The 27,467-nt window shown below is 33.3% G+C and overlaps 1 protein-coding gene across 11 annotated transcripts; it reads right to left on the bottom strand.

The window, feature by feature from the left end:
- Positions 1 to 494: 494 nt before the first annotated feature.
- On the bottom strand, positions 495 to 27,021 carry LOC134245821 (uncharacterized). Of its 11 annotated transcripts, none has more exons than XM_062728068.1 (23): positions 26,786 to 27,021; positions 25,452 to 26,246; positions 21,200 to 21,286; positions 19,769 to 19,849; positions 19,478 to 19,568; positions 18,939 to 19,172; positions 18,336 to 18,500; positions 17,798 to 17,909; positions 17,383 to 17,517; positions 15,984 to 16,091; positions 15,638 to 15,747; positions 12,688 to 12,905; positions 12,165 to 12,176; positions 11,281 to 11,455; positions 10,420 to 10,707; positions 10,003 to 10,204; positions 9,584 to 9,726; positions 9,111 to 9,284; positions 8,605 to 8,661; positions 7,610 to 7,669; positions 6,336 to 6,381; positions 2,186 to 2,216; positions 495 to 1,403 (listed from the first exon to the last, which is right to left on the bottom strand). In XM_062728068.1, the coding sequence occupies exons 2-23, from the start codon at positions 26,215 to 26,217 to the stop codon at positions 1,384 to 1,386; spliced, it is 3,315 nt and encodes a 1,104-aa protein (XP_062584052.1). In that variant the 5' UTR covers positions 26,218 to 26,246; positions 26,786 to 27,021; the 3' UTR covers positions 495 to 1,383. The 11 variants fall into 11 exon arrangements, with proteins under 11 accessions (XP_062584052.1, XP_062584051.1, XP_062584054.1 ...); XM_062728067.1 differs by lacking the exon at positions 12,165 to 12,176 and adding an exon at positions 12,280 to 12,327; XM_062728070.1 differs by lacking the exon at positions 12,165 to 12,176 and having other exon boundaries at positions 26,786 to 27,020.
- Between the last annotated feature and the right edge of the window lie 446 nt (positions 27,022 to 27,467).

Consider the following 27,467-nt stretch of genomic DNA (forward strand, 5'->3'; position numbering starts at 1 on the left):
ATGTACACATGTTTATCTAAATCTCTATCACAGATCTATGCCATATATATTTAAAACAACAGATGTTTTAAAACACTTATGTCCCCTCCCCCCAAATTGGAATTTTTCAAAGTCCAAAAGGGCATAACTCTGTCAAAAATGGCGCGATTGTACCAAAAACAGAACTTGACTTGACCTAGATAGTCATCTGATAAATCTGTATACTATATTTGATTTCAGTATGTGCAACCTCTGCAAAGAAAATGAAGAGAAACTGCAAATAAATGGAATTTTTCTAAGTCCAAGGGGCATAACTCTGTCAAAAATGATGCAATTGTACCCAAGACAGAACTTGACCTAGATATTCATCTGATATATTCATCTGATATATCTGATTTTTATGGGAACCTTAAAATTTTTTTGTTTAACTGGTGATTCAGGTATCCGGATGCTTCACATATCCGGACAAATTGGCTGGGAACCTAAGCGTCCGGATAAATGAGGCTCCACTGTATACCAAATTTTGTTTCAGTATGTGCAACGGTTGTGAAGAAAATGAACGGAAACTAAGTGGACCAACTGACAGACAGCAGCAAAGCAATATGCCCTCCCTTCTTCGAAGGGGGGCATAAAAATGTATGCATATCACAACAATAAATAAATTATCATCTGTCATAGGATACCCAAATTCTGGAGAAAGTGAAATTTGATTATTTGTAGTTTTTAATTTCAAACTTATTTACTGCATGCAAAATTAGATTGAATTTGCATAATGTTTTTGTAAATTACTTTTAAGGGATTTTTTTTTTCATGTCTTTGCATTGAATCACAATACATTGTCAAGCTTATTTAACTTCAATCTAAATGGGACCAAGCAAAAACTTTTGGATATCCATGGCTTTGAGACATCAAAGATAAAATACTTAAAGAACAAGGGAATAAGAACTTTTCACATCAAAATGACATTCAAGATATCAATTTTATAGATACTGACTGTATATATTTATACTGTAGATATAAAAGTATACAATGAAGATTAGGGGGAAATTTTAAAAAGCTGACTTGATAGGGAAAATTTCCTGATAAAAATAATTTTAGCAAATTATCAAACATGCATGCGCTAACTGTATTACAGATATCTCTGACACTTTTTTTTTGAGTATCCTATGTCCTTAGTATTTCATACAATTTGCAATCCAACATCATATTAACATAACAATCTTGACAAGAAAATATGTCAAAGCATGAAAGGTTGCAACTTTCTGATTCAGAGGACAATACAATGAGAGGTTCATCAGCTTCTAAGGTCACATGTCTGTCATGTGACACAGCCCTGAATTAATCTCCTGCCAGGAGCTGATAGATTTCTGCGAGGATCGAATTCTCGGAATTCCAGTGGTATGGCTATACTGGTATCAACTCTTCTGAAAAATAAAATTGAGAGATACAGAAAAATAGCCAGTATGTACATAGGAAATAGGAATACAGTATAATTATGTCCTGATTAATAGATTAAAGATCTTTGAATAAAAAAAAATTTTTAAAACAAACATGCAAATTCAATTTAGTGACAATGTGTAAAATAGTGTGCTCATGCATTGTGATTAAAATTGACATTAATCAACAGTTTATATATAGAAATTCTGGGAGACATCCTCACACACATACTTGTGAACACACTGGAGAAACTGCATAACAGAATGTGTGAAATCAGTAATAAAGTCTGGTTAATAAAAAGTACTGTGACATGTCATTTCTTTGCATTCAGGTAGAAAATTCAAACCAGTATCCAATCCATATAACCCCTGTGAAATCACTGTACATCAAGATTTACTTCAATGTTGAATTTATTTATAATTCAGAGAGGTGCCTCTGTTTTTGACTGTGGTCTACTGTAAACCAACTTTATTTCATGTGCGAGAATTATCCGCAAGTTTCGCAACACACTTTCACGTGCGAGTATTTATCGCCCTGAACCACATTTTTTGCTTTGTATTTGCAGTGAATGTTTCATCAGTTGCAAAAAATAATTGTCGCAGATCAATTTCAAACTGATGAATCGCAAATAATAGTTGGTTTACAGTATTATACAGAGAAATACTCTGGCTATTTAACTTATTTGTAAGGGTAGTTGATCACTCTTTTGTTTGCGTATGAAATAAGACTTGATGTACAGTGTCTGAGATCACTCCTTATCACACAGTACCATCGGAATCCAGCTGATTATCATCTGACCCCTTGGGAAACAGAAATTAATTCTTATTTACACACACAAAAAAGAAAGGTGTTAAGCTTTAAAAAAATGCTTGGTTAATCAAAGATTACAAAGCTCACCTTATCTATAAATAATACTAAGTCTCACATAAAAAAAATGTTCTGGAAATGTACATCCCAAGATACAATTAACTGCACAAATTAGATCTATAATATGTACAGTCTGGAAAATGGACCTGCTCCAAACTAGAACTGTCCAAACGGGACAAAATACCCCCGCTGGGTTTTTCAGAAGTAAGTTTTTCCATAAGAAAGATATGGACAGGACACAAATTATGAAATTTTTCTTCCAGTGACCTTGAACTTCCCCAAATGACCTTGGGTCAAGGTCATGACACACCCTTGGGTTATGGGCAATCTTTGTGTGAAATGAGAACCTACAAAGTTTATCCATAAGAAAGATATGGACCGGACACAAATTATGAAATTTTTCTTCCAGTGACCTTGAACTTCCCCAAATGACCTTGGGTCAAGGTCATGACACACCCTTGGGCTATGGGCAATCTTTGTGTGAAATGAGAACCTACCAAGTTTATCCATAAGAAAGATATGGACCGGACACAAATTATGAAATTTTTCTTCCAGTGACCTTGAACTTCCCCAAATGACCTTAGGTCAAGGTCATGACACACCCTTGGGTTATGGGCAATCTTTGTGTGAAATGAGAACCTACCAAGTTTATCCATAAGAAAGATATGGACCGGACACGAATTATGAAATTTTTCTTCCAGTGACCTTGAACTTCCCAAATGACCTTGGGTCAAGGTCATGACACACCCTTAGGTCATGGGCAATCTTTGTGTGGAGTAGTAGATTCTAATGTTCCTCTGTAAGAAAGATATGGACTGGACACGTTTGCACAGACAGACGGACGGACGGACAGACAGACAGCTAGACAGACAGACGGACAAGGTGATTCCTATATACCCCCCAAACTTCGTTTGCAGGGGGTATAAAAATTCCACGTCCAAAGCATATCTGGTATGCAACTACGGCCAAAATAGGGCTTATAGTTACTTGAAAATGGACAAGTTCTAAAACTTTAACCTGTTCATTCATTTGTAAATTGAAGGTCAGATCCAGCATCTCAGGCGCATCTGTGGGGTTGGGCAAGCTGGGGCTAATGTGACTTGGAAATGAACCTGCTTCAATGAATGAAGGTCATGCAGATCCAGCATCAGAAGCAAGACTCCAGTATCATGCAGATCCAGCATCAGAAGCAAGTCTCAGGGTGAGTGAATCCCTGCGGTATCTATGCAGTTTTGGTTCAATTGGGCTTATAGATAAATGAACTTGGGAATGAACCTGCTCTAAAACTTTAATTTTCTCTCACTGGAAAATTGAGCTCAAATCCAGCATCTGAAGCTAACCAAGTAAGAAGTTTAGCAAGTTTGGTCCATACTGGGCTTGTAGTTACTTTGGAATGGACCTGCTCCATAGTCTGTCATCTGAAAAATGTAATTAAAATCCAGCATCTGAAGCAAGTCAAAATAAGTACATACTTAGATGTATCATCCATATGATGCAAGTTTAGTCCAAAAGGCTGGAAAATAATTAAAGAAGGAGATGAACCTGTTCCAAAAACTTGAACATGGTCACTAATACCGATACTGCTATGAAGTCATATACACTATCCAAAGCAAGTTTGGTCCTGTTAGGGCTTATTACTGAGGAATGGATCTGCTCCATTATAAAACTATTATCAGGATACTGAGACCTAACCTGAAGCCAGGCTTAGGGATACATGTATAGCATAAACTTAACTGCCAGTCATAATACTCATATTTTGTCCAAACAGGTCTTGTTTTTGTTCTCAGTGAATTTTGCTTATTAGATGTGTTAAATCACTTATGATTTTTGGTACAAAATCAATACTTTCATTGCTACTTCTTTGCATCAATCATTTAACAAAGCTCTCTCTGCTACATTCAGCAAGCTTTGAAAGTATTTTTATTTAATGACACATAGCCGCACATTCTATATATGGATCTTCATTAGTAATTTATGAATGAAGTTGGCAAAGTAATCTTTGGACAAGAGAAATGTAAAATTTATGTCCTAATTTTGCATTTTCTTCAATCAAATCTCAATATAATACTACAACTTTGTCTGAAAATAAATTCTTTTAAATCATGAATGATTTGAGTAAATATGGGATCATGAAATAACAGCTACTAAGTTGTGAAAAACTAATTTCAAAATCATCGTAATTTTGTAATATCTATATTTATGAAGAACCTAAAAGTAAGCTGAACATTGTACTATAACATGCATTGTTTAAAATAAGCAAAATTTGTTACAATAGCTTGAAGACTGGTCATAACAGGGAATTTTTTTTTTAATACTTTCTTATTATACCATAAAAACCTCATCTTTTAAAGATGAAATCTTGAATACACAGGGATACATTGAGCCAATTACATCCAAGGGGATCTTCCTTAATGGATCAGACGTGGATTTAGATGCATAAACCAGTCAGTTCCCAAGCAGAATGGAGCAGTTTTTTTAAATCATGAATGACTCAGTCTCATTGATTTTTGGTCCTTACAAATTCCAGTCTGCGAACTTGAAGAAAATTAGGAGCAGAGTGATTGCTAGTGTGCTTATAAACACGGTGAAGAAACAGTTCTTCCGTAAAAATTGTGTGATAGTCACATGTGATAATAGTGTGGGTACACAATCATAAATAAAGGTCTTGACATTTAAAATTTCAAAAATTTTCACAAAAATTGTGAATCAATTAAAACTGTGAGTGAATATCTTAAACCTATGATAAATAGGTACCCAGTGTACTAATTATTTTAAGCATGTTGAGAAAACCACACAATATATGATATGGCTCTGTTCTAACTAAAATTGTAGATATATGAAAAAGGATAAGTATAAAAAGTCTGTATGTAACAACATTAAATGCAGTCAGGAAGGAGACTTAAAAATTCCAAAACACACTGAATGTGTAGCTATTAGGAATGATTCGACTAGCTATAATCCAGTCACCTTGGATGCTTCATACTTGAATTCTAATCTATAGTAACTGTTTTAATTTCCTTTTTTTGTAGCCTTCATTTCCTCCAGGAAAGGACTAACTGGAAGTAACTAAATTTTCATACAGAAAAACCGTTTTGGGTAAGTTTGCCAGTATACATATGTCAACAACTGTACATTAACCTATTTTGGTTCCTGATTTCACCAATACAGTACTAATAAATATACATACTAGCCTACCCAAAAAGGATGTTTTCAGTTTTTGTTTTTTTTGTAGAAGATTTGACATTTATGTTGAAGATTTTGTACTTATAGTGCAGAAAAGCGATTTTCACATGAATAAATTATATACCATATAATCCCTATTAACCGCCCCTGGTGCTTAGAAAATTGCAATTTTAACTTCAAGAAATCTTTTGAAAAAAAATAAATAAATACAAGAAACCACTAAATTAATGTCTACCGGTAACTTTATTTAAAGTGAAGATAATCCACCCAAATTATGCTAAATTATTCATTTTCCACTGAGAAATAGGATAATAGACAAGTTTCATTTTCACTTTCTTCATTTTTTGATACGATTCTTGTTGATTTTAATCACCATACAGGGGGCCCGTATTTCCTGACAATTGAAAAAGACCTAAGGGGGCCCTTATAGGGGCAGGGGCGGTTAATAGGAATTATACGGTATATGGATAAATTGAGAAAGCAGAAAGGTCTGATTCTATGATTTAAAATTTTTCTAAAAAATTAAACTCAGTTTCCATAATAAAAATCTTTTATAAAATAACTATACATTTCCAAACAACTAAAACCTAGAAATCTGTGTGTGCAATTTGTCTTAAATTGCTACCTTGAGAAATTTTACAACTATTACATAATGTGTACTTCTTTCTGAAAAACAAACAGCTTTTGAATACCAGTACTAAACTGTGTGACAATCTAATTTAAAAGTCATTTAAATGAACCATGCATCCTATCCTCTGAGAAAATGACAACAAAAAATAAAAACCAACATGCAATACCCCCACCACACCAGTGAAATACAGTGATACGTCAAAGATAGATAAAGACACATCAGTTAATTAGTTAATTACCTGTAGTTCTACGTAAGACGGGACATAAGGGCGGTGCCTGGTCAGTCTGCATTAAAAAGTTAGTCATATTAGAGCTATCCGCAGTCCTAGCATTATGGTATACTGTCTAGTTCTATTATTTTTATTTATTATATAACATGCTGCATCAATTAAACAAGACATAATCATCAGTTGAAAATTTATCGCTGAATAACTTTTATAATATATTTCTCATGCATTGTTATATTTGAGACATTCCTTTAATCAATTTAAAGTATCTAAACAACTTGTTTCATGCAATGCAAATCTATTTGTGCATTTAAAAAAAAAACAAACAGATTAAATTAAAAAAAATTCAATTTACACTCTACAACTGATTAAAATTATAATTCTGTTTAAAACTTAGTCATTAAACCTAAATAAAGCTCTACATTATTAAAGCTTTCTATCAATTTTAACTAGCTTTTTTCAATTATTTGTAAAGAAAACAATATAAATCTACGCAAACTATAATATAATTTGACACTTCAAATAAAATAAAATTTTTTGAGAGTACCATAAATAATCAATAACACATATTTATATCAGAAAGAATAACACACAAGAAAAAAAGGAAATTAAATTGTCATTATCTCTCATAATATCAAGGTATAAATAACAAACCAAATAAATCATTATTTGTTATGTCACTATCAGCCAAGTTTCCATGCACTCAAACCAGTAAGATTTGGAGATCAATTTAAGAAATGCTCAAAACCATGCTTTGTTAGTTTCAACAACATTCCACAACCAATATCCTATTTAATCAAATGTAAACATAACACACGTGAACACCTTTACTTCAATGACAAATTTTCTATTCAATTGTGTATCAAAAAAAGCTCGATCTGCAATTCCCAATTCTAGATTTCGATGCAAAATTCATACATGTACTACTACATGTGTACATGACTAAAAAAGATAAGTTTGTCATTTTAAATATAAACTAAAAATAACGCAAGTTAACCAAGTTCAAGATGAATTAATAGTCCTTTAAATTTATCTTTAAAGAATTCTATAAACATGCAGTTATTTCTCTACTCCCTATTTAGCTTAAAGTCATAGGATATGTCAAAAAGCATGTTCCACACACTAGATATACATGTACAAATCAGAAAATAACCCGAGCTCTGCCATTACCAGGTTAATGATTGAAACCAAACAATCTGCTCTGTAAAACTTTAAAATTCCCTCTCCCCAATAAAAAAAAAATATTAACAATAATATTAACATGGTCAATCCATAGTATGCCTTACATTATACTTTCTGAACTTCGATAGGCTAGTTTTTGCCGTCGTCTATTAGTATGGTGAAATCTAAGACAAAAATTATAACTAAAAATCAAAACTGTTTCAAAATAAAAAAAAAAGGAAATGTTTTTAGTTTTTTTCCAGGAGAGAATCAATTTCTTTCTCCATTTTTTTTTTTATCAACACATACATATTAAGCAAAGAGGGTACAGCACTTAGAAATGGCATGCTAACATAGAGAAAACACACTAATCCCTGCTTGTGTAAGGGACATAAATCTGTCGTAAATTCCATGTATGATATTGGGCTACAATGCTCACCCTGGCCAATTTCATTTACAATAATCTATCTTACATGTCATTGTGGCCCCATTCTACCATCAGGTGTATCTTTATAATTTATGCTACCTGTAAATGATTTCTTATTGATTTGATATACTTTTGATGTGCTGTTATTTAATTTTCTTGAAAAATTCCATAGTCCTAAGAAAGGATTTGAATACATAAATTATTATATATATGTATAAACATGTAACTGTTTGGTCCTTTTTGCAAAAAAATTTTGTTAGAAAATCATACTAAGATGATCAACAATATTTTTCCTATTTTGCCATTACATTTATCTCCCTTTGACATTGTACACTGTCTTTAATTATTAAAGAATTAGAATCCTTTTTTTTTTTTTAAATGAATACTTTGTTGACATTACAACTGAAACTGGACTAAAGGTTCCAGAGAAGAAACTAAAATAAGTTTACAGACTTAACAAACAACAAATAGTACCACTGTAAATGCTCCTGACAGACAGATGCCAGCATTTTTGAATCAGAATAGCTCACATAAGCAAATAACTTAGGAGAGCTTAAGAAATCACAAGCAGAAATTAATTCCATGGGTGCAAATGGACAAGTTCACTCTGTGGCTGATTCTGTGAAACTGGTCACAAACACCTTATAATAACTGATTCTAAAGGGAGACAACCAGCCAAACATCAAGAGTTACCTTTTCCTGTTTAAAGATTGCATATTTAGCAATGGTCCTATTTTGACGTATATCTCCCTACAGAAATAGACATGTCAGTATATATAGAAGCTTTTTGATTTAAAGGAGTAAAAATAACAAGCATGTATATCACTTTGTAGCAGTGAGTGACTAGACTAAACAGTGAATTTGAAATATATCGGTATATAGTGAACATTGTTACAGGTGTGAAGTTAATCCTTAGAAAGTAAATTACATTCCTAAAGCATGGCAAATGAATTATTGTTAAAGCCATCTACTTAAATATATATATATTAGCATTGTTTTCATAAAGAGAAATACTAAAAAGAAAGGGAATATTATGATTCTTGTTTATGCTTTAAAGAAGCCTTACATTTTCTATACATGCATGCAAGTTGATATGAATTTTTAAGATGAGTTTAAATTCTACAAGATAACCAGTACGTAGGACAGGGATGTCTGTACAATAGTCAGATGAACAGAATTCTCCATACAGAGATACTTACTTGACAGATTCAATCGGAGCCTCTTTTTTGTCATCAGTAAGTGACGTGAGTGACCTAGATAATGGGACTAGAGAGGAGTCATATGACGTGCCCGGATTTCCGTAATGATCCACCCCTGTACCTCCAATCTCTCCTCCCCAAGCACTCCTCATCCCACTCCGACCTCTGGAGGGGCTACAAGCACAGCAATTCATATAAATAAAAATGAACAAAAAATACTGTTTTCTTGAGAGGTAACAACAGGGCACCCAAGATTAATCTAATACAGTAACGTACAGATAAAACAATGTATTCCTAGCTACCCATAAAAAAATTGTAACTTCATAAATTGTCAAAATTTTAAATAGATGTGGTAATACATATCTATTACAACAAAAATAATAATAGCATTTTATATAAAGTTTTACTCCAATTAGATAAAAAGTTAAGTTTAGAGTTTATCATAATTTTACATTTCTATATATGTGACTTACCTAAACTTGAAGTCTTTAGGGAGAGAAAACCCTTGCAGAGCTTGAACTCTGGATTTCATCAACTGTTTCTTAAAATCCTTCCTGGCATTGCCATAGCCGTTAAATATATGATCACAAAATAAAAGTTTTCCATTCAAGTAGATCTGTAAATGTATAATGAAAAGTAGCTAAGAAAGCATTTACACTCAGAAGTCAAACTGAGATGAAGAGTTATCCCTCTTGTTCATCTTTGTTCTGTCTATTGATGCACACAAACTTGAAAAAATTAATTTCACACATGTTTGCATTGTAACATAAATTTTATAACTCTTCCTTCCCTTGTAAAACCATTTTATTTTTTTCACATAACCCATTTTTTTCAGTAGAATAAAGCATTTAGAATCAATACTTATCCTAGAGATTAATTTGTAAATTCTCACCAGAAACATTCCGGGGACTACGTTATGTCTGGTCAGTAACAGAGGCTGTGTGTGATCGGAACCCTCTGATGCTGTGTTAATATCGTACTGGAAAATCCTGAACAAGTCCGTCCGGCTCTGGACACAAGGCTTGGTTCGGTTCCGGTTCTGGGATAGGTAAATCTCCTCTATCATCTGGTCTGACGTACTGGTGTGGGGAAACCTGCCGAAATGTTTATATCTCATTAAACATTCCATACTTACTGGTATTAAGAAAATTTTCTTTCTATGGAAAGTATTTTATGGAAGTTAATTGGGCACATAGTTTTATGTATAATTTGAATGGCTATCACAATTTTTTATGATTATTATACACCCAATTAATTCAAGTTAACCTAAAATAAGAAAAACCTAAGAGGTGATTTTAAAATAACCTACATTGATGAAATAACTGCGACAACAATAAGCTGACTCTCTGGAGCCTCAATCTGGATAAATTCGTCGTATTCTATGTCCATGATCTGGGGAATATAATGGCGGCTACAGCGACACATGGGCTGGTCCAATCCCAGAATCCTCTGGCGGAGAGCTATTGGACAGGGAATCTTGGTGGTGGACTGCTGATTGGTTGACGTTTCCGAGCGGAATGTGGCAGTGTTCTGGCGAGACAAGGGGGCGCTGGACACTGCGGAGGCATTACTTCTGGCCGAGCGTTTACCCGCAGAGCTACAACATAACGTACATTTACAGATACATTCACACAGCTTTAAGACATTAAACGTCCAAAACAAGACTCTGAGTTTATAATTTCATTTTATTCTGTTGATTTCTCTAAACACTGTGAATGATTTTGAAACTACATAACACCAAACACTGCTTGCTAATTTGAAGTCTTTAAGTTCTTCACAATTTTTTTTCCATAAAGAATTCTATTTAGAACTTCTCCCTTCTAATGTTCTTATATCTCAGCCTGGTTTAAAAGAAGTCTCTGATGAGACTGTAGCTCTACTGGTTTGTTGTAGAGACTCACAGAGTAACTTGTAACTAAACAGATAAAGTAAATCATATACGTACTGACTTACTGTGAAAGCCTCTCAAACATGGCCATAGCTGTGGGTGATTCCCCCTCCCCCATCATATAAGTACTGAGTTACTGTGAAAGCCTTTCAAACATGACCATAGCTGTGAGTGATCCCCCCCTCCCCCATCATATAAGTACTGACTTACTGTGAAAGCCTTTCAAACATGGCCATAGCTGTGAGTGATCCCCCCTCCCCCATCATATAAGTACTGACTTACTGTGAAAGCCTTTCAAACATGGCCATTGCTGTAGGTGAGGCAGTCTCCACCTCATCTTCCAGGTCTTGAGGACTGTCGTCAAACTTGACCGCGCTCTGGTTCCCACCCTTTGGAGTTTTTTTGGACTTAGAGGTCTCCATATCAAATGATTTAGAAGTGTCCGATCTTCCCTTCACTGTAAGAAAATTGCATTTATCATCTTTGATTAAAAAAAAAAATTAGTGAAATTTACCTGGTAACTACACCTATTTAAAGAAATTAATCCAAAATATTATTTTTAAATTGCAACATATTAGGAAAGATTATTGTAAAAGTTTGGTTCAGGTTTGAATATTCAAATACAGTACATGTATATAATGTATATAAAATTCATATACAATCTTTTATTGTTTTTGTTTTTAAAATATTTAATAAAAATTTCATTATTGTGCTTGAAATATAATGCATGCGTAAATTTATTTACATCTAAAAAAAGCCCCCAAATGGGGTAGAATTGTAAGGATGCGTGCATTATGATCAGACATGCAGTGTGAAAAAAAAAATATAACCAATCTCTAAGAATCAGTGCATGCAAAAATTGAAGTAAGGTTAAAATGAAATAAAGAGATGAAGCCTGTATTAATATTGAATGATTATGAATAGAAAATGTCTGCCTTGTCCAAAGTTATCGTTAAAATGTCCATCCAATAACCCTGTTACTAGATTGTTCTCTTATAATTAATTAAAGAATTCGTTAAATAAGAGATTAGCATAGTTAAATTAATGAAGTTGAATGTATCACCCTGACCTAAATTAAAGAAGATCAATGATTCCATAAACAGACATGGCCATACATTAATGGTAATATACAACACTGAATGTATCTACTACATGCAATAAATTACCTAGGCAGTCCCCTATAGAAGATTTAAATAGAGATATTATAGAAGTAGAAATTGTGTATATATACTAGAGATAGAGATATAGTGAGGACTAGGGAGGTACTACAGATTTACTTACTACCAGAACACTGAGTGACAAACACAGGGTTGTCATGGACTACGGGGTCTGATAACAAACGCAAGAAAGGCTCGTAAAAGGACTTATACAGTTAGAGGGGAGTCTTATAAAATGCTAGAAAGGGAGAAGAACAAATTGTATCAAACATGAATCTTTTAATATTGTTATTAACAAAGTGCTCTCTGTTGCTTTTATCTATAGGTGTAATTTTTTAAACATTCATATACAAGGTTTAGGGAAAAAATCTTTGGTGAATGCAAAATCTGGAAGTGCAAGTATATGTTTACTGGGTAAAAAATGTGCATTATTGATAATATGAAATTGAAAATTTTATAACAATCTTAGTGTACTCAATAGTGAAGTAAAAATCAATAACAAAAAAAGTAAAAAACAAAATTGTCTTCATACCAAGAGGTGCTGAGGGAGTTCTCTGTTTCTTTAGATCTACCAGAGTCTCCAGTCCGAGGTGTTTCAGTCTGGCGGCCTGCCCGCTGTCTGTTAATTTAGCAGACTGTATATTGCGTGCTTGAGAGGTAAAGTCTGGAGAGTCACGGACGTTCATCATGTGAGGTGACTTTAGTCCGATGGCTAAGCGGTAATGTTCCAACCAATCGTCAACAAGATTCCTATGACAACAAAATATATAGTACATTTATTTATTCAATTTCAAGTAGTTTACATCTGTTACTTAGTTCAAGAAAACTTAGAGAAGATCTTTAGCTCACCTGTTGTTAAACACTGAGATAATCATGTGAAAATTTAATTTTCAGCATGGGTATAAAAAAAGCTTTCTGTAACTTTGTAATAGATCAATTTTGTCCTGCTTTGATGTGTTTATTTTACTTGTCTACGTTCTGGATTTATTTTAACTTTGTCTGTTTTGCGATTGTGTCTATTTCCCGTTTTGTGTTTTACTTGCAACTGTCTATTTTCTGGACACAGGTTTACTTCTTATTCTGTGTTTTACTTGTCTATTCTCTGAACACTGTTTTAATTGTTTATTTCCTACTTTGTGTTTTACTTGTCTATTTTCTGGACACTGTTTTACTTGTCTATTTCCTATTTTGTGTTCTACTTGACTAATTCCTATTTTGTGCTTTACTTGTCTATTCTCTGAACACTGTTTTATTTATTTCTTATTTTGTGTTTTACTTGTCTATTTTCTGGACACTTTTTTATTGTCTATTCTCTGGGCACTGTTTTCATTGTTTATTTCCTATTTTGTGTTTTACTTGTCTATTTTCTGGACACTTGTTTATTTCCTATTTTGTGTTTTACTTGTCTATTTTCTGGACACTGTTTTAATTGTCTATTCTCTGGGCACTGTTTCACTTGTCTATTTCCTATTTTGTGTTCTACTTGTTAGGTCACCTGAGTCACTCAGGTGACCTATTGCTATCTGTTTTTGTCCGTCGTCATCCGTTGTACATCGTTCGTCGTCAATCGGTCGTAAACTTTTGAACATTTTCAGCTTCTTCTCTGGAAAGGCTGAGCCAATTTCAACCAAATTTGGTATACAGCATCTATGGGTGAAGGGGAACAAAAATTGTGAAATTCATGGCCCCTGCCCCCCTGGGGCCTGAGGGGTGGGGCCAAAACCACCAAAATTAATGCAATCTTTAAAAATCTTCTTCTTTACTCCTGGACATCTAGCAGTCAAACTGTTGGCATGATGATAATCAGCATTGACTCCTCTACCAAAATTGTGAAATTCATGGCCCCAGGGTCAGGGGTTCTGGGGTTAGGGCGGGGTTATATAGATCATATAGGAAAAGTGCATTATTTCTTTGAAAATCTTCTTCTTGCTCCTGGGTATTAAATAAATTAACCAAGTATATAGTTATGATGAGCAAGAATGCCTCTTTCAAAATTGTGAATTTTATGGCCCCTGGGTCAGGGGTTCTTGTGTTAGGGCAGGGCTCTATTGATTATATAGTGAAAATACATTAATTCTTTGAAAATCTTCTTCTCTGCTCCTGGGTATTAAATAAACTAACTAAGTATGTAGTTTTGATAAGCGAGATTGCCTCTTCCACAATTGTGAATTTTATGGCCCCTGGGTCAGGGGTTCTGGTGTTATTGCGGGGCTTTATTGATTATATAGTGAAAATACATTAATTATTTGAAAATCTTCTTATCTGCTCCTGGGTACTAAATAAATTAACTAAGCACATAGTTATGATGAGCAAGAATGCCTCTTTCAAAATTGTGAAATTTATGGCCCCTGGGTCAGGGGTTCTGGTGTTAGGGCTGGGCTTTATTCATTTGATAATATAGTGAAAATAAATTAATTCTTTGAAAATCTTCTTAAATGCTCTTGGGTATTAAATAAACTAACTAAGCACATAGTTATGATGAGCAAGAATGCCTCTTTCAAAATTGTGAATTTTATGGCCCCTGGGTCAGGGGTTCTTGTGTAAGGACGGGGCTCTATTGATTACATGATGAAAATACATTTATACTTTGAAAATCTTTTTCTCTGCTCCTGGGTATTAGATAAATTAACTAAGTATATAGTTATGATGAGTAAGAATGCCTCTTCCATAATTGTGAATTTTATGGCCCCAGGGTCAAGGGTTCTTGTGTTAGGGGAGGGGGGGGGGCTCTATTGATTATAGTGAAAATAAGTTAAATCTAAGTGTTTAGTTATGATGAATAATGGTTCCTTTTTCAAATTTTGAATGCCATGGTGTCTAGTTTAAAACATGAACTAAACTCAATCATTGGAAAGTTGTTGCATGATGCTCAGGTGACCTATAAGGCCCATGGGCCTCTTGTCTATTTTCTGGACACTGTTTTACTTATTTCTTATTTTGTGTTCTACTTGTCTATTTTCTGGACACTGTTTTAATTGTCTATTCTCTGGGCACTGTTTCAATTGTCTATTTCCTATTTTGTGTTTTACTTGTGTATTTCTGGACACTGTTTTAATTGTTTATTTCCTATTTCGTGTTTTACTTGTCTATTTTCTATTTTAAGTTTTACTTGTCTATTCTCTGTACACTGTTTTAATTGTCTATTTCCTATTTTGTGTTTTACTTGTCTATTTTCTATTTTAAGTTTTACTTGTCTAATCTCTGTACACTGTTTTAATTGTTTATTTCCTATTTTGTGATTTACTTGTCTATTTCCTAATTTGTGTTTTACTTGTCTATTTTCTGGACACTGTTTTACTTATTTCTTATTTTGTGTTTTACTTGTCTATTCTCTGGGCACTGTTTTAATTGTTTATTTCCTATTTTGTGTTTTACTTGTCTACTTTCTGGACACTGTTTTAATTGTCTATTTCTTGCATTGTGTTTTACTTGTCTATTTCCTATTTTGTGTTATACTTTATTTCTTATCTTGACCTCCTTACCTGGCCTTCCTCTGAAGCCTGGCCAGTTCCTTGTCTGATTCCAGCTCATACTGCGCCTTGTCTGGGAAGTCCACTAACAGCTTCTGTATCTCTGCTAAATGTCCCTTTTGCTACAAAATAAGGATATGGTCAACATTGGCAATATATTGTCAAGTTCAATTCTTGTGCAATTGCAAATAATTATATTAAAGAAAACAACAACAACTTAATTTGGAATCAGTTTTTCAAGTTTTATCTGGTTTAATGACATCTGGATTACCCTGGCACTTCTGTATTGGTATAGCTATGTGAAATAATCTGATATTGTATAAGAATCATTGTGGAGTCAGACTCCTTATGTACACACCTTTCTGGCTGGTTGCCTCTTAGAGCGATGTTTATGTTTGGGGGCAAACAGCCTCATCATGTCTCTAGCTGCCTTAGAGGAGTAAGAAAATGTCATCAGAAGCTGCTCCTACAAAAAAAGCCTCAAATCTTAAAAAAAATCTTATTATAATGCAAATCACCAAATTTTTGTGATACTTTAGTTTTGCGAAATAGGTGTCTTGGTATTTATAAGTGATACAAAATTTTCACAAATTGTCATTTACTGACAAACATTATCTTGACTCATGCTAACATATACATGTACTATAATTTTTCTAAGTGCAATCACACAAAAATAAAGTTATGATTACCCTCAGTATATAAATGGTCCTCTCTTAACTTGAAAGAGAAATACTTTTTGCATTAACATCATGTTTGTTGTTCATTATCATAAAAAATGTTTTACAGAAGTTGTATCCATTATCTAATAGAAAATTTATCTGATTTCATTTTGCTGGGAAAAAAAATGCTGCTCAAAGTTGTCAACCTGTAACATTTCGGTGTTTCTGCTTACAAAATAAGTGGCATTTTTGGTAAGCACTCTCTGCTAAATCAAGTTCATTGCTATATGCCTTGTGTTCATGTAAAAGACATTCAAAAAGTGCTAACTCAAATCTATTCTTCTATCTTATGTGTAAACAAGAGGCCCAGGGGCCACAGCGCTCACCTGAGCACATCGGGCTTGAATTTACTCCCCCCCCCCCCCTTCCAGGCGGTCATCATTTAAACAAACTGGAATCTACACAACCTGAGGATGTTTCCATATAAATATCACTAATCATATTAAGCTTTGAAGTACTTGAAAAGAAGATTTTAAAAGGTTTCCCTATATATCCTTATGTAAAACTTGGGTCGGCCATTTTGGCCCCACCCTTACCCCGGGGGTCATGATTTGAACAAACTTGAATCTACACTACCTGAGGATGATTCCACATGAGTTTCATCTTTCCTGGCCCAGCGGTTCTGGAGAAGAAGATTTTTTAAAAATGCCATTAATTTTTAACAAATTCATGATTATCTCCCCTTGGAAAAGGGCGTGGCCCTTCATTTGAACAAACTTGAATCCCCTTCACCCAAGGATGCTTTGTGCCAAGTTTGGTTGAAATTGGCCCAGTGGTTCTTGAGAAGAAGATGAAAATGTGAAAAGTTTACGACAACAACAACGACAACAACAACGACAACGACAGACGACGGACAAATTTTGATCAGAAAAGCTCACTTGAGCCTTCGGCTCAGGTGAGCTAAAAATCAATTATCTCAGTCTATTTCCCAAATAAAATATATTTTACAGTATGCTGCACATATATTTTCATCCCTGATTTTTACAGTATGCTGTACATACATTTTCATCCCTGATTTTTACAGTATGCTGTACATACATTTTCATCGCCTGCTTTGGAATCTGCTGCCCCTGGTACAGGATTGACACTAAATCTAGCCAGCTCCTTCTGACAACTAAACATCAGAGACATTGAACTTTGTCCATTACATCGAAATACCAGGTTACTGTTCAACTGAAATAGAATAATCCGAAGGTTAACTGTAAAACTCAACTAAAGATACAGGTATGATCAGTAGTACACTAAGATGAATGCATACATGGTTTTATTTTCCAAAGTTATAGATACATCTGAGAATATGGAAAATATGTTTTCTACAGAAAATTTGCCAATAGCTCATTATCAATATACAATTGAATGTACAAATGGATAAAGTTGCAGTAACTTGTATTTACAGGTGTGCATGGTCAGTTGACACAGTTATATGTGTGTGGTCAGCTTGACAGTTTCTTACTTGTATATTTACTGGTGTGGTCAGTTTGACATTATTTACAGGCCACTTCCACTTTCTAACTATTGTACCATCTGGTTCTGATAAATGCCCTCCTTTTTCTGTTGACAAAAACCTGAAAGCATAATACAAATTCAGATCATTATTAACTGGTCATTCTGAGGCTGAGATGTTCAAAATAAGTTCAAAGTCCTATCAAAAGGATGCATGATTACGCAAATTAGGTTTTAGTTCTCAAATACTTGTCTAATTTAAGAATACAGGTACCAGTCGCAGACTTTTAATACATGAAATAGAGCACATCATTAATCTGCATGACTTTGTTCCAGATAATATCGTCCAGACAAAGAAGGTGTCAGGATATAAATAAATCACCTCTTTAAACTTTCTTTAGTTAAATCATCCCAAACCTCCCTCCCAAAAGAAAAAAAATTCCATTAGAAAGTGAAAGAATGGGGATTATTGACATTTGAATTGAAGTTGCAGCTCCTAAAATCATTCGGATTATCACATTTTTTCTGCATACTATGCCAGTCAATACCTGATATTTCCGTTGGCGGAGTAGCACACCCCTCTTCCACTCGGAGTGAAACATGCCAGCATCCTGTGGTCGTTTGTATCATCGTAGGCAAGGAGATAGTAACCGGGGCGACCAAGCTCTGCCCCAGCTGAGCAGTAAACAATGGCTGATCTACCTGAAGGATAGCTAAATCACTGTCAAGGAAATCATTCAGATGAAAAATTCATAGGAATCCTACTCTATAAAAACGAAGTCACAGACAAGAAGCTAATTCAGAGAATTTGCTCGAGAAAAAAAGTAAATGACTTCAATGCAAAAACTATAAAGATATCTTGATTTATCAGGAAAATTTACTAGATGCAAAATATGATTTTTTTTTACTTGACCTTTTGAATAATTAAAAGGAGTCTTCTTGATAATTATGCTATACAATTTCAATGCCGATCTCAAAGAGAACTTAATAATTTGGAACCTATTTCATACAATGTTTGAACTTATGTTTTGCTAGATTTATGACCTTTACCTTATTATGGGTCTTCAAAAGGACACACTGAGTTGTGATATATATTTTCATTGCTAAAGCCTTAAAGCTTTTTGAAATATCATCAAACTGAGAAAGGATACTACACAACACTGGTACCATCCTGATGTGTGGCCTCTAAGAGTTTCTTCCCTTGATTGCGCTCTTCGTGCAGTGGAGGTATTCTGGGTTTACCTGTCTTGAAGATGGGGTTGATTTGAGGTTTAGCTGGAGTTTTGCGGTACTTAAGTAGGACTTCTTTTTTATAATCGCCATAGTAACGTACTGTGACCTCTTTATCGTGACCTCTCTCCGTGTCCTCTTTCTGTTCTGTCTCTCTGTAAAACCAATTAACATTGCCAAACCCTCACTCATCGTATACATATTACACAGAGTTACATGTATATACTATGTGCAATTTTCGGAATTTTATACAATGATATCTTACAGAAAGATTTTTTTAATAGAGAAAAAAAATCTGAGGCTAAAGACTTGTGACAATGTTAGGGACTACAGAAAATATACAATGTCAGTTAAATGACAATTCTGTCTTTCTAAGTCAGCAAGGATACTTCTCAGATAATTCATAAAATGAAATTCATTACTTATGTTTGTTACTGAAGGTCTACAGAAATATATTTACATTTTTTTCATGAAGTCTCGTAGGATTTGAATGCAGCTTTCATATATCTTCTGTGGTTCCACCTCTGGCTTTCCCTTCTCTATGATCCAACCTGACAAAAAATAAATCGAGTTTATATCTAACGTTATAAGAACATCTCAAGTAGCTTTTAACCAATAACATTGAGTAAATCTACTCACACCTAAGTTAAATAATTTTCAAATCGGATTACTTAATTCATCTGATGGTTATTTGTAAAGACATTTCTTTTATAATTAATGCAAGTTTCATATGCTTTTACGGCATACATACCTTTTTCCTGACAAAGTTTGGAAGATATTGCAAAATTGATGACGACTTGCTGTCCAAAGGATGGGTTGGTCATTGCAGTGGCTGTTGTGAAAGAAAATAACACAGTCGTAAAATTATTGTGATAATGTAAAATATTACACATATTTCTAACCACCTTCAAAATATTGCTTAGATTTCTCCCAATATTCAGGGAGTTTTAAATTAAATTACATGCGAAATATGTAATAAAAAAGATTAGTAAACTATGTTAAAAGTTTTCTAAAAAGATGGAGAGAAAATTAAGAAAAAAGGACTGTGCATTGTAGTAAGATTTTTATAAATTATAATGTATTTCAAACTTTTTAATCAAAAGTTAAATCTGCTTATCTTTGAAACTCATGAGAGAATTTGAATTGAGTCAAGTTAAAAATGAAATAAAAAAAATAAATTTAAAGAGCATTATACATTTACTGAGAATACTGTAAACCAACTTTTATTCGCGACAACTTTATTTCGCGATTTACCAGGAGTTAACTAGTTCATGACGATTAATTTTCGCGATCAAGCCTGTTGAATCTGATGTTGATACACATAGAGACCTTAATGACAGGTTCGCGACAAGAAATATTCGCGATGACGAGGCTCTCGCGAACTTCGCGAAAATTTCTCGCACACGAATAAAAGTTGGTTTACAGTATATAACTGTACTATTTAAATTTTAATAATTTTTATTTGATTTCTATTGACTCATGTCTGACATTAGAAAGATTAATTGAACAAAAGTTTGTCATCTCTGTCATATATCTAAATTCAAAATAGCTTACAGGACTATTAGGAAAATAATAATACTGTAACACATTAAAATAATAGCCTAACACATTGATCATTTTATTCACACAGAGCAGAAATTTTTCTGGCACAAAATCCTGAATATATCGTTCAAAATTCAAACACTAGCCTATAGCAAAAGTCATAAGTTCACTGCAAGTAAAAGAACTTTAATCAATTCAATTAAATGTTAATTAAGGGTCTGAACTCATTAAACTTTCTATAGCATCTTGCACAATTTTAATGGCCATGGCCTATGCAAGCAACAGTATCTTAAAATGGACGTTACTTTCCTCTCAAAATACTGTAGAAAGTCTTTACTGTTGAAAAAATTAGAGAAGCCAAGATTATTCATCAGTAAATTGTGAAAAAATTAAAGAAATTTTAATTTCTTTTTTTAAAAGATTAATCATGCAGACATTATATATATAAATTTAATAAAGCATAATAGTAAATTAATCTGACAAATTTCCTCACACAGAGAATTGTTATTTAGCACATCAGATTTAGCTGTTAACTTTTGGAGGTTGACAATTAAAAATAGAATCTTATAATTAAATCACAGGGGAAAGTTCAGCGGGGTGGATCGACAGAAATGGACAAACCAGTGTTCTGACAACTCACATCTGGGATCAGAGGGGGTTTCCCCATAGCTGGAAAGTAGGTCATCATGTGTCTGCTTCCGCATGCTTGGTGATCGAACTCCTGTAACTGTTATAGAGTGGTGAAAAAAGCATAGAACAGGCATGCCAAGTTTGAATAAAATCCGTCAAAGAAATTCTAGCTATAAGTTGTGCAGATTCTATACAACTCAAAATTAATTTCCAAGAAATAATTAAGATGGTGAAAAAAAGATTTTGAGAATTATTTAATTTATTGTGATAGAAGACATGAGATTGAGATACTTGGCATACTTGATCATGGACCAGTACATCAGCTAGTAATTTTATATAGCTCTGTATTCTATATTAATTTAATGCATGCAATCTATAGATATATGTATATATACTATACTATCCTAGTATTATTTTATAAATTGTTTTCACAAAATAATGTAACATGTTGCATTGTACATATTGAATCACAATCAAAAAGTTCACAAAATACTGAAGGCATATTTCACATTAGAACAGTATGCATTTAAGTTTCTAGCAATGTGTTTTAATCTTTTAACAGCCCAATTGAACTTCAAATACCTATTGATTTGTTCTGTGCCTTGCTTTTGTACTGAAACCTTTCATTCAAATATTTGGATACTGGCAATTAAAGACTTAAATAATTGAAATTAAATTCCCTTGCCAATTCAGATCATGTACTGTAATCCAAAAATGGTGCGAATCTACTACTTTGATCTCAATAGAACGAATTCATTGTTCGTTTAAATTACAGTCTTTAAGAGCAAGCAATATAGTTGAATACACAGTTTGATAGCCATTTGATTATAACTGTGGTAAAAATAACATTTGTCACTGTGAGAAAATAATTGTTCAGAATCATTAAAAATCGTCAGATATCATTTGGGTACTTGCAAACACTGTGTCTCAAAGGAGTGATTTAAATTAAAATCTTTCAGTTCTGATCAATCTCTCATTTGAGTTTACCAATGCTTCACAATTACTTTGTATGGTTACCATGAGCTAAAATTTGACTACTCAGAATTTAGATGTCCAAGGGGCACTGATGCCACGTGCAGAACCATTAGAAATAATTGTTATCATTTAATCTTTAGATTAAAATATACATTATCTAGCTTCCACATATTTGAAAATTCATTGGATATCAACATTGTTACAATAATGTCAATTGGAAAGTGACAAAAATATATGCTTAGGAATTTAACAGGTCAAATAACATTTAATTTCTTCCATTTTTGGTAATATCCTTATTTAATAAGTATAAATGTCAATCTTATAAACACAAAGTAAAGTGTTTATAATAACAATATGGAAATCAATGTTTGCCCTTGATATTATTGGTTGTGTGATAAGTGTATTTATTTATTTAGCAACACCTCTGAAATTTGTTTTCCTATCGGAGTCTACATTGCGATTTAATGATAGTCCAATGAAATGTGAACAAGATTTCATGACTGAAGTTTATCAGAAAATTGCTGAATTTGCCAACACTCCATTAACATGATTGATGATAAGGCCCTGGGAAGCATAAACTCAACTGACAGTTTAAGTTAAGGCCATTTCTGAAGTTTTACCTTCCTAAATTTACTCAGTAAATTCTAGGTGCTGCATATTTTTTTTTGCAATGAATGTTCAACTTTGAAGAAAGAACATATTTCCACAAGCAACATATTCCCAGGTATTATTTGTCCAAAAAGACATTCTCTGAAACAGACTGGCTTTAATCTACCCAGCACACTGACTTCTTATATTTAAAATAATGCCTTCCATTTTTTTATATTAACTTCCCTTACTTATGTAACAATATACCATTAATATTATCTTCTTATGGGGTTTATGTCTCACATTTGATTCCATCCATAGACAAAAGCACACTATACGGCAGGCTTCTGACAATCGAGTTAATGAACCAAGGATCTCAGTCTTGTTTAAAGTCAACATTTTCTAAATGCTATGGTCCATACAACAACATTGCTTGTATTAACAACAACTATCACTAGGTCAAATTTGACAGAAAAGTTAGGCCATTGTTTTTTAGACTGAATTTTTTTTTTAACCAATCATGACAAAAAATTCATGGTGGTGTGACAGATTGGCAAGGGATGCTTACTCTTCCATTGCATCTGATCCACCTCTGGTTTAATCAGAGGTCTCACTTGTTTAGGTGAACTGTTAGAATGATTATCGATTTAATCTTCACATTTTTAGTTGGATACAAATTCATGCAGCATCTGTGCGGTTTCTACCATGCAAAGCAATTCCTATGCCAAATCATTCAAATTCAGGTGCTAATCGTTATATTGAATTTCTAATTTACAAAACATCTGAACTTGGGAGTTCTTTTAATTGAACACTTTTGTCATGATTTTTATATACTACATAATGAATGTTTGTTTTTCAATCAATCCCGGGCTTATTATAGCCGCTGCTTTTAATATTTTTTCTTCAAGGTCAATACTAAGTCCAAATTATCCTGTTTTTGTGTCATTACTGACTTTTAGAGTTCCCAGGATTGATTTTTTTTATTTGTATAATGAAACACAAACAATAGCTTTAAATGTGCAAACAACCCCTGTCCGACCAATACACAACATAGTGTAATCTTTCAAAATGTAAAAGACTTAAAAAATGTTTTAAAACTCTTCAGATAAGTGTACATTTTCTGTATTCAGTAAATGATAAGAAAAGAATTCAGTCTATCTTTCATTAGAACTTCATTTCATCTTTGAATTTCAAATCTTTAACTATCACAGATCTTCTATAATCAGTGCAGGGAATTTTTTAGGCTTAAATATGAGTTCTTCTTTAATGTTTGAAGAAAGGGTTTTAAAACTGACTAAGGAAAATCAAGCACAAATTTGACTTGGCAATAATTCCATGCAATCAAAAGTGAAATACTTAAAAGATTAAATTTATACAACAAAGCAAGACTTGAAGCTGCATGTGATAATAATTTGCAAGAAAAAAAAAGTGTCTCACTGGTATTTATAAAGGTGAAAGTGATACATAAAATATTTAAAAAGGCCAGGTGTGTTCCATGTATATAAAAAAGTCAACTGTATATAGATAAAAAATTAATAGTGAAACTTGTTTACAAAAGCATGCAGTCAGCAAAGTTTGTCTGTACCTGTCAGCGCACCTGTAATTAGTCAGGAGAGAGTGCTTAAATGGTAATGCTAGGGATCTATAAATCAGTTTCTTGTCAATTGAATAGGATTATGTTGGGATTGTATGATGCTAGAGACACACTGACAAACATTTCCAATATTATAAATCCTTACCATGAAAACATTCCTTATCAATCTACCCTGGTCTACAAATTATATAATCCTGGAAATATGGAGATTTTAATCCCTTTTGGCTTTTGATAAGGAAAGCAATACTATACACATTAATAATTGAGCAGGATTTTTCCCCCTCCTCGGGCTATTAATGATAAAAGTCAATTTTAATTCAAATGCCATACAGTACTATATATTCCTGTGTAATTTTCCTGACAATGACTTTTTCATTCCTTTAATAAATTTATTCGAGAAAATGGTTTTTAAAGAATGACACAGAAAAAATACATATATATTCAAATTGCCATTTTTTGTATTTTAGGTTCAATGCAATTATCTTTCCTGTTGTCAACTACTGACATGTCCATGTTTTACCACAAAGTTAAAGCTATATATGGCGTAACTGATCAAAAAAATATATTTTTGAAAAATACAAAATTAAGAAAAGAAACATAGCTAATACATTTAAATTAAAGCTTTTCATACAATTCTGAACGCGGAAAATACCTCGTTTCATCTAGTAATACGATTTTATCTTTTCTGTAATGTGTTATTTAAATCTTTTGCATTTTCTTCCGAGTCGGAGAAAATTCCGAGAATCCAAATTAAATTGTGATATCTTTATAACGCAATTGACTTTGATTTTGTAATTTACGGAAAAGTTCTATCTTTATATAAAGTAATGATACAAATAATAAGTTCTTATAAGTTTAATCTAATAATTTTCATTGTACATACGCCATATATGGCTTTAATGATTGAACAGATATTGTTTTGTAATTTGTTCATTATATATAAATCATTAATATATTTTTTTCAATAAACAAATATTTATGAATTGTTATCAAGGTTATTTATAAATATTTTTTCCACTCCCTAAATTAATAGCAGAATTACTTTATATATATGATAGCATATACAGGAATGTGAATCTATAGCTGCAGCTATATATATACTTACTGGATCCTCTATGCTCCCGTGCTCCCTTTAACCCTTTGACGTCTAACTTTCCTCTGGATATAGATACTGTAGACATTCTGCTTTCAGAGCGTCGATTCGCAGGTTTATCTGGACGAAATTCATCCTCAATTATGTCGGGAATAGGCAGCTTGTTCAGTTTCTTCGTTTTGGACTTTGAGTCTAATTTTTCAGATGACTTTCCAACTTTAATTTCATTGTCACTGTCGTCGTCGCTTTGGACTTCTCGTAGGGAATTATAATATTGGTCGCGGATTTCTGTTGTCTGCCATTCCCGCGGTACAATGATTACATCACTGGTCAAGTCTTTCCAATTGCTCATCAGCTGGTACTCCAAACTTTTTGGCACATGACTAGCTATGTCATCATAAAAATACAAATACTTGGCCAGCTGCTGCAGAACCGAAATGGCTTGAGCCTTAGTGTCCTCAAATAAAAATCTCTGAGAGTCTTCATCATTAGACAATGCACTGTCAAGTCTATTTTTAATATGGGTCACTGCTTGGTTAATATTTGGCAACAAACTTTTACTTCCTAAACCGTCCCCAAATGGATCTTTTTCAGCTGCTCGTTGACTTTCGCGCTCTTTCTGCGCATACAGAGCAGCGACTTTGGGGTGGAGATGAGCAAATTTGAGTCCCTCAGGCAGATCCTCTGGAAGCTTTCGATAACGTTTCTTTATTAAGGGTTGCTCACTGTTCTGTTGGAAGAAGAAAAGCCTGTCTTCTTCACTTTGAGCGTTCCCCATTTTTGTGATAAGTTGAGGCTCAACTCATACTGCAACATACAAGGACATTTGCTATTGAAATTTCATACATGTACTGCATATGATGAAGTAATAAAATAATGCATGACCTACATAGACAGTTTATATTAATGATGTATGCGCTTCTGCATTCGTAGAAATTTAATAATGCATAAAAAATACATGAAATGTTTCATAGAATGACAACAGAGAAGAAAACAAAATTGTTTAGTCTGCGCAAAGCAAATTAAGCATAATGTGTGAATTTCACTGAAAACAACAGGTGTCTCAGTTTTTCATTATACCATACGAAAAAATTGTGTTTTACACAGAATTAAAATTGTACAAAATGTGCTAATACAGAAGGCAAGCATGTGAAATACAACGAAATGATAAGCGAGCACGTCGGTGCAAGAAAACGAGCAGTCTCATGTTTTCTTAACTTTGGTAAAGATCAGGTAATTGTTCTGTGTGTGTTCCGACCAAATATCCATATAACTGAATAAATTAAATAACATTTACTAATAAGCAATTTCAATTAACTGTCAATAAATGAAAAGTGTCACAGTACCTGTTATTTCCGTCAGCCATCTTGTTTATTAGCGCCACCGAAAGTTGACACGTAACTTAGCAACCCACATCAAAAATGAAAGTAGAAGCACTTAACATCCAGAGCATGGATCCATCGCACGCAAGCTATTATATGTGATGGTAGATTGTAAATTAATTGATTTATGTATATTCCGAATACCGATATTTATATTTCTTTCGATAAATGGCTTTAAAATGGAAAGTATTAGTTTTGTTACATTAGGGCCTACATGCCGTAACATGGTCCGGTCAGCAAACCTCGATCAATAATCAAAGCTGACACTGCTTTATTATGTCTAAGCTTTTATTATGATGAGTTGATAAATAAACATAGGTAATCAGAGATTACAGAGCTCACCTCAACGAACGTTGTCTTTAAGTAAGCCAAAGTCACACAACCAACAAAAAGTGTACATTCCAAAAATGAAAATATTTAAGCAATTTTGATCTGATAATTTGAAATAGACCTACATAAAAAATTTAAACTAGTTCTTCTTCATGAAAATGTAATTAAAATCCAGCATCTGAAGCAAATTTGAGTTTTCATCTCTTGATGCAACATTTGTGCAAGTTTGGTTTATACAATGTTAGGCCATATAAAATTAATCTTTAGATTCTCATCCCCGCCCGCCCCTCTCAAAATGTCCGATGTTTTTTATTTT

Source organism: Saccostrea cucullata, unplaced genomic scaffold (assembly GCF_032062105.1).
Source record: "Saccostrea cucullata isolate Sc308-1 unplaced genomic scaffold, CSIRO_AGI_Scuc_v1 ctg555, whole genome shotgun sequence".
In the NCBI taxonomy this organism is placed as follows: Eukaryota; Metazoa; Mollusca; class Bivalvia; order Ostreida; family Ostreidae; genus Saccostrea; species Saccostrea cuccullata.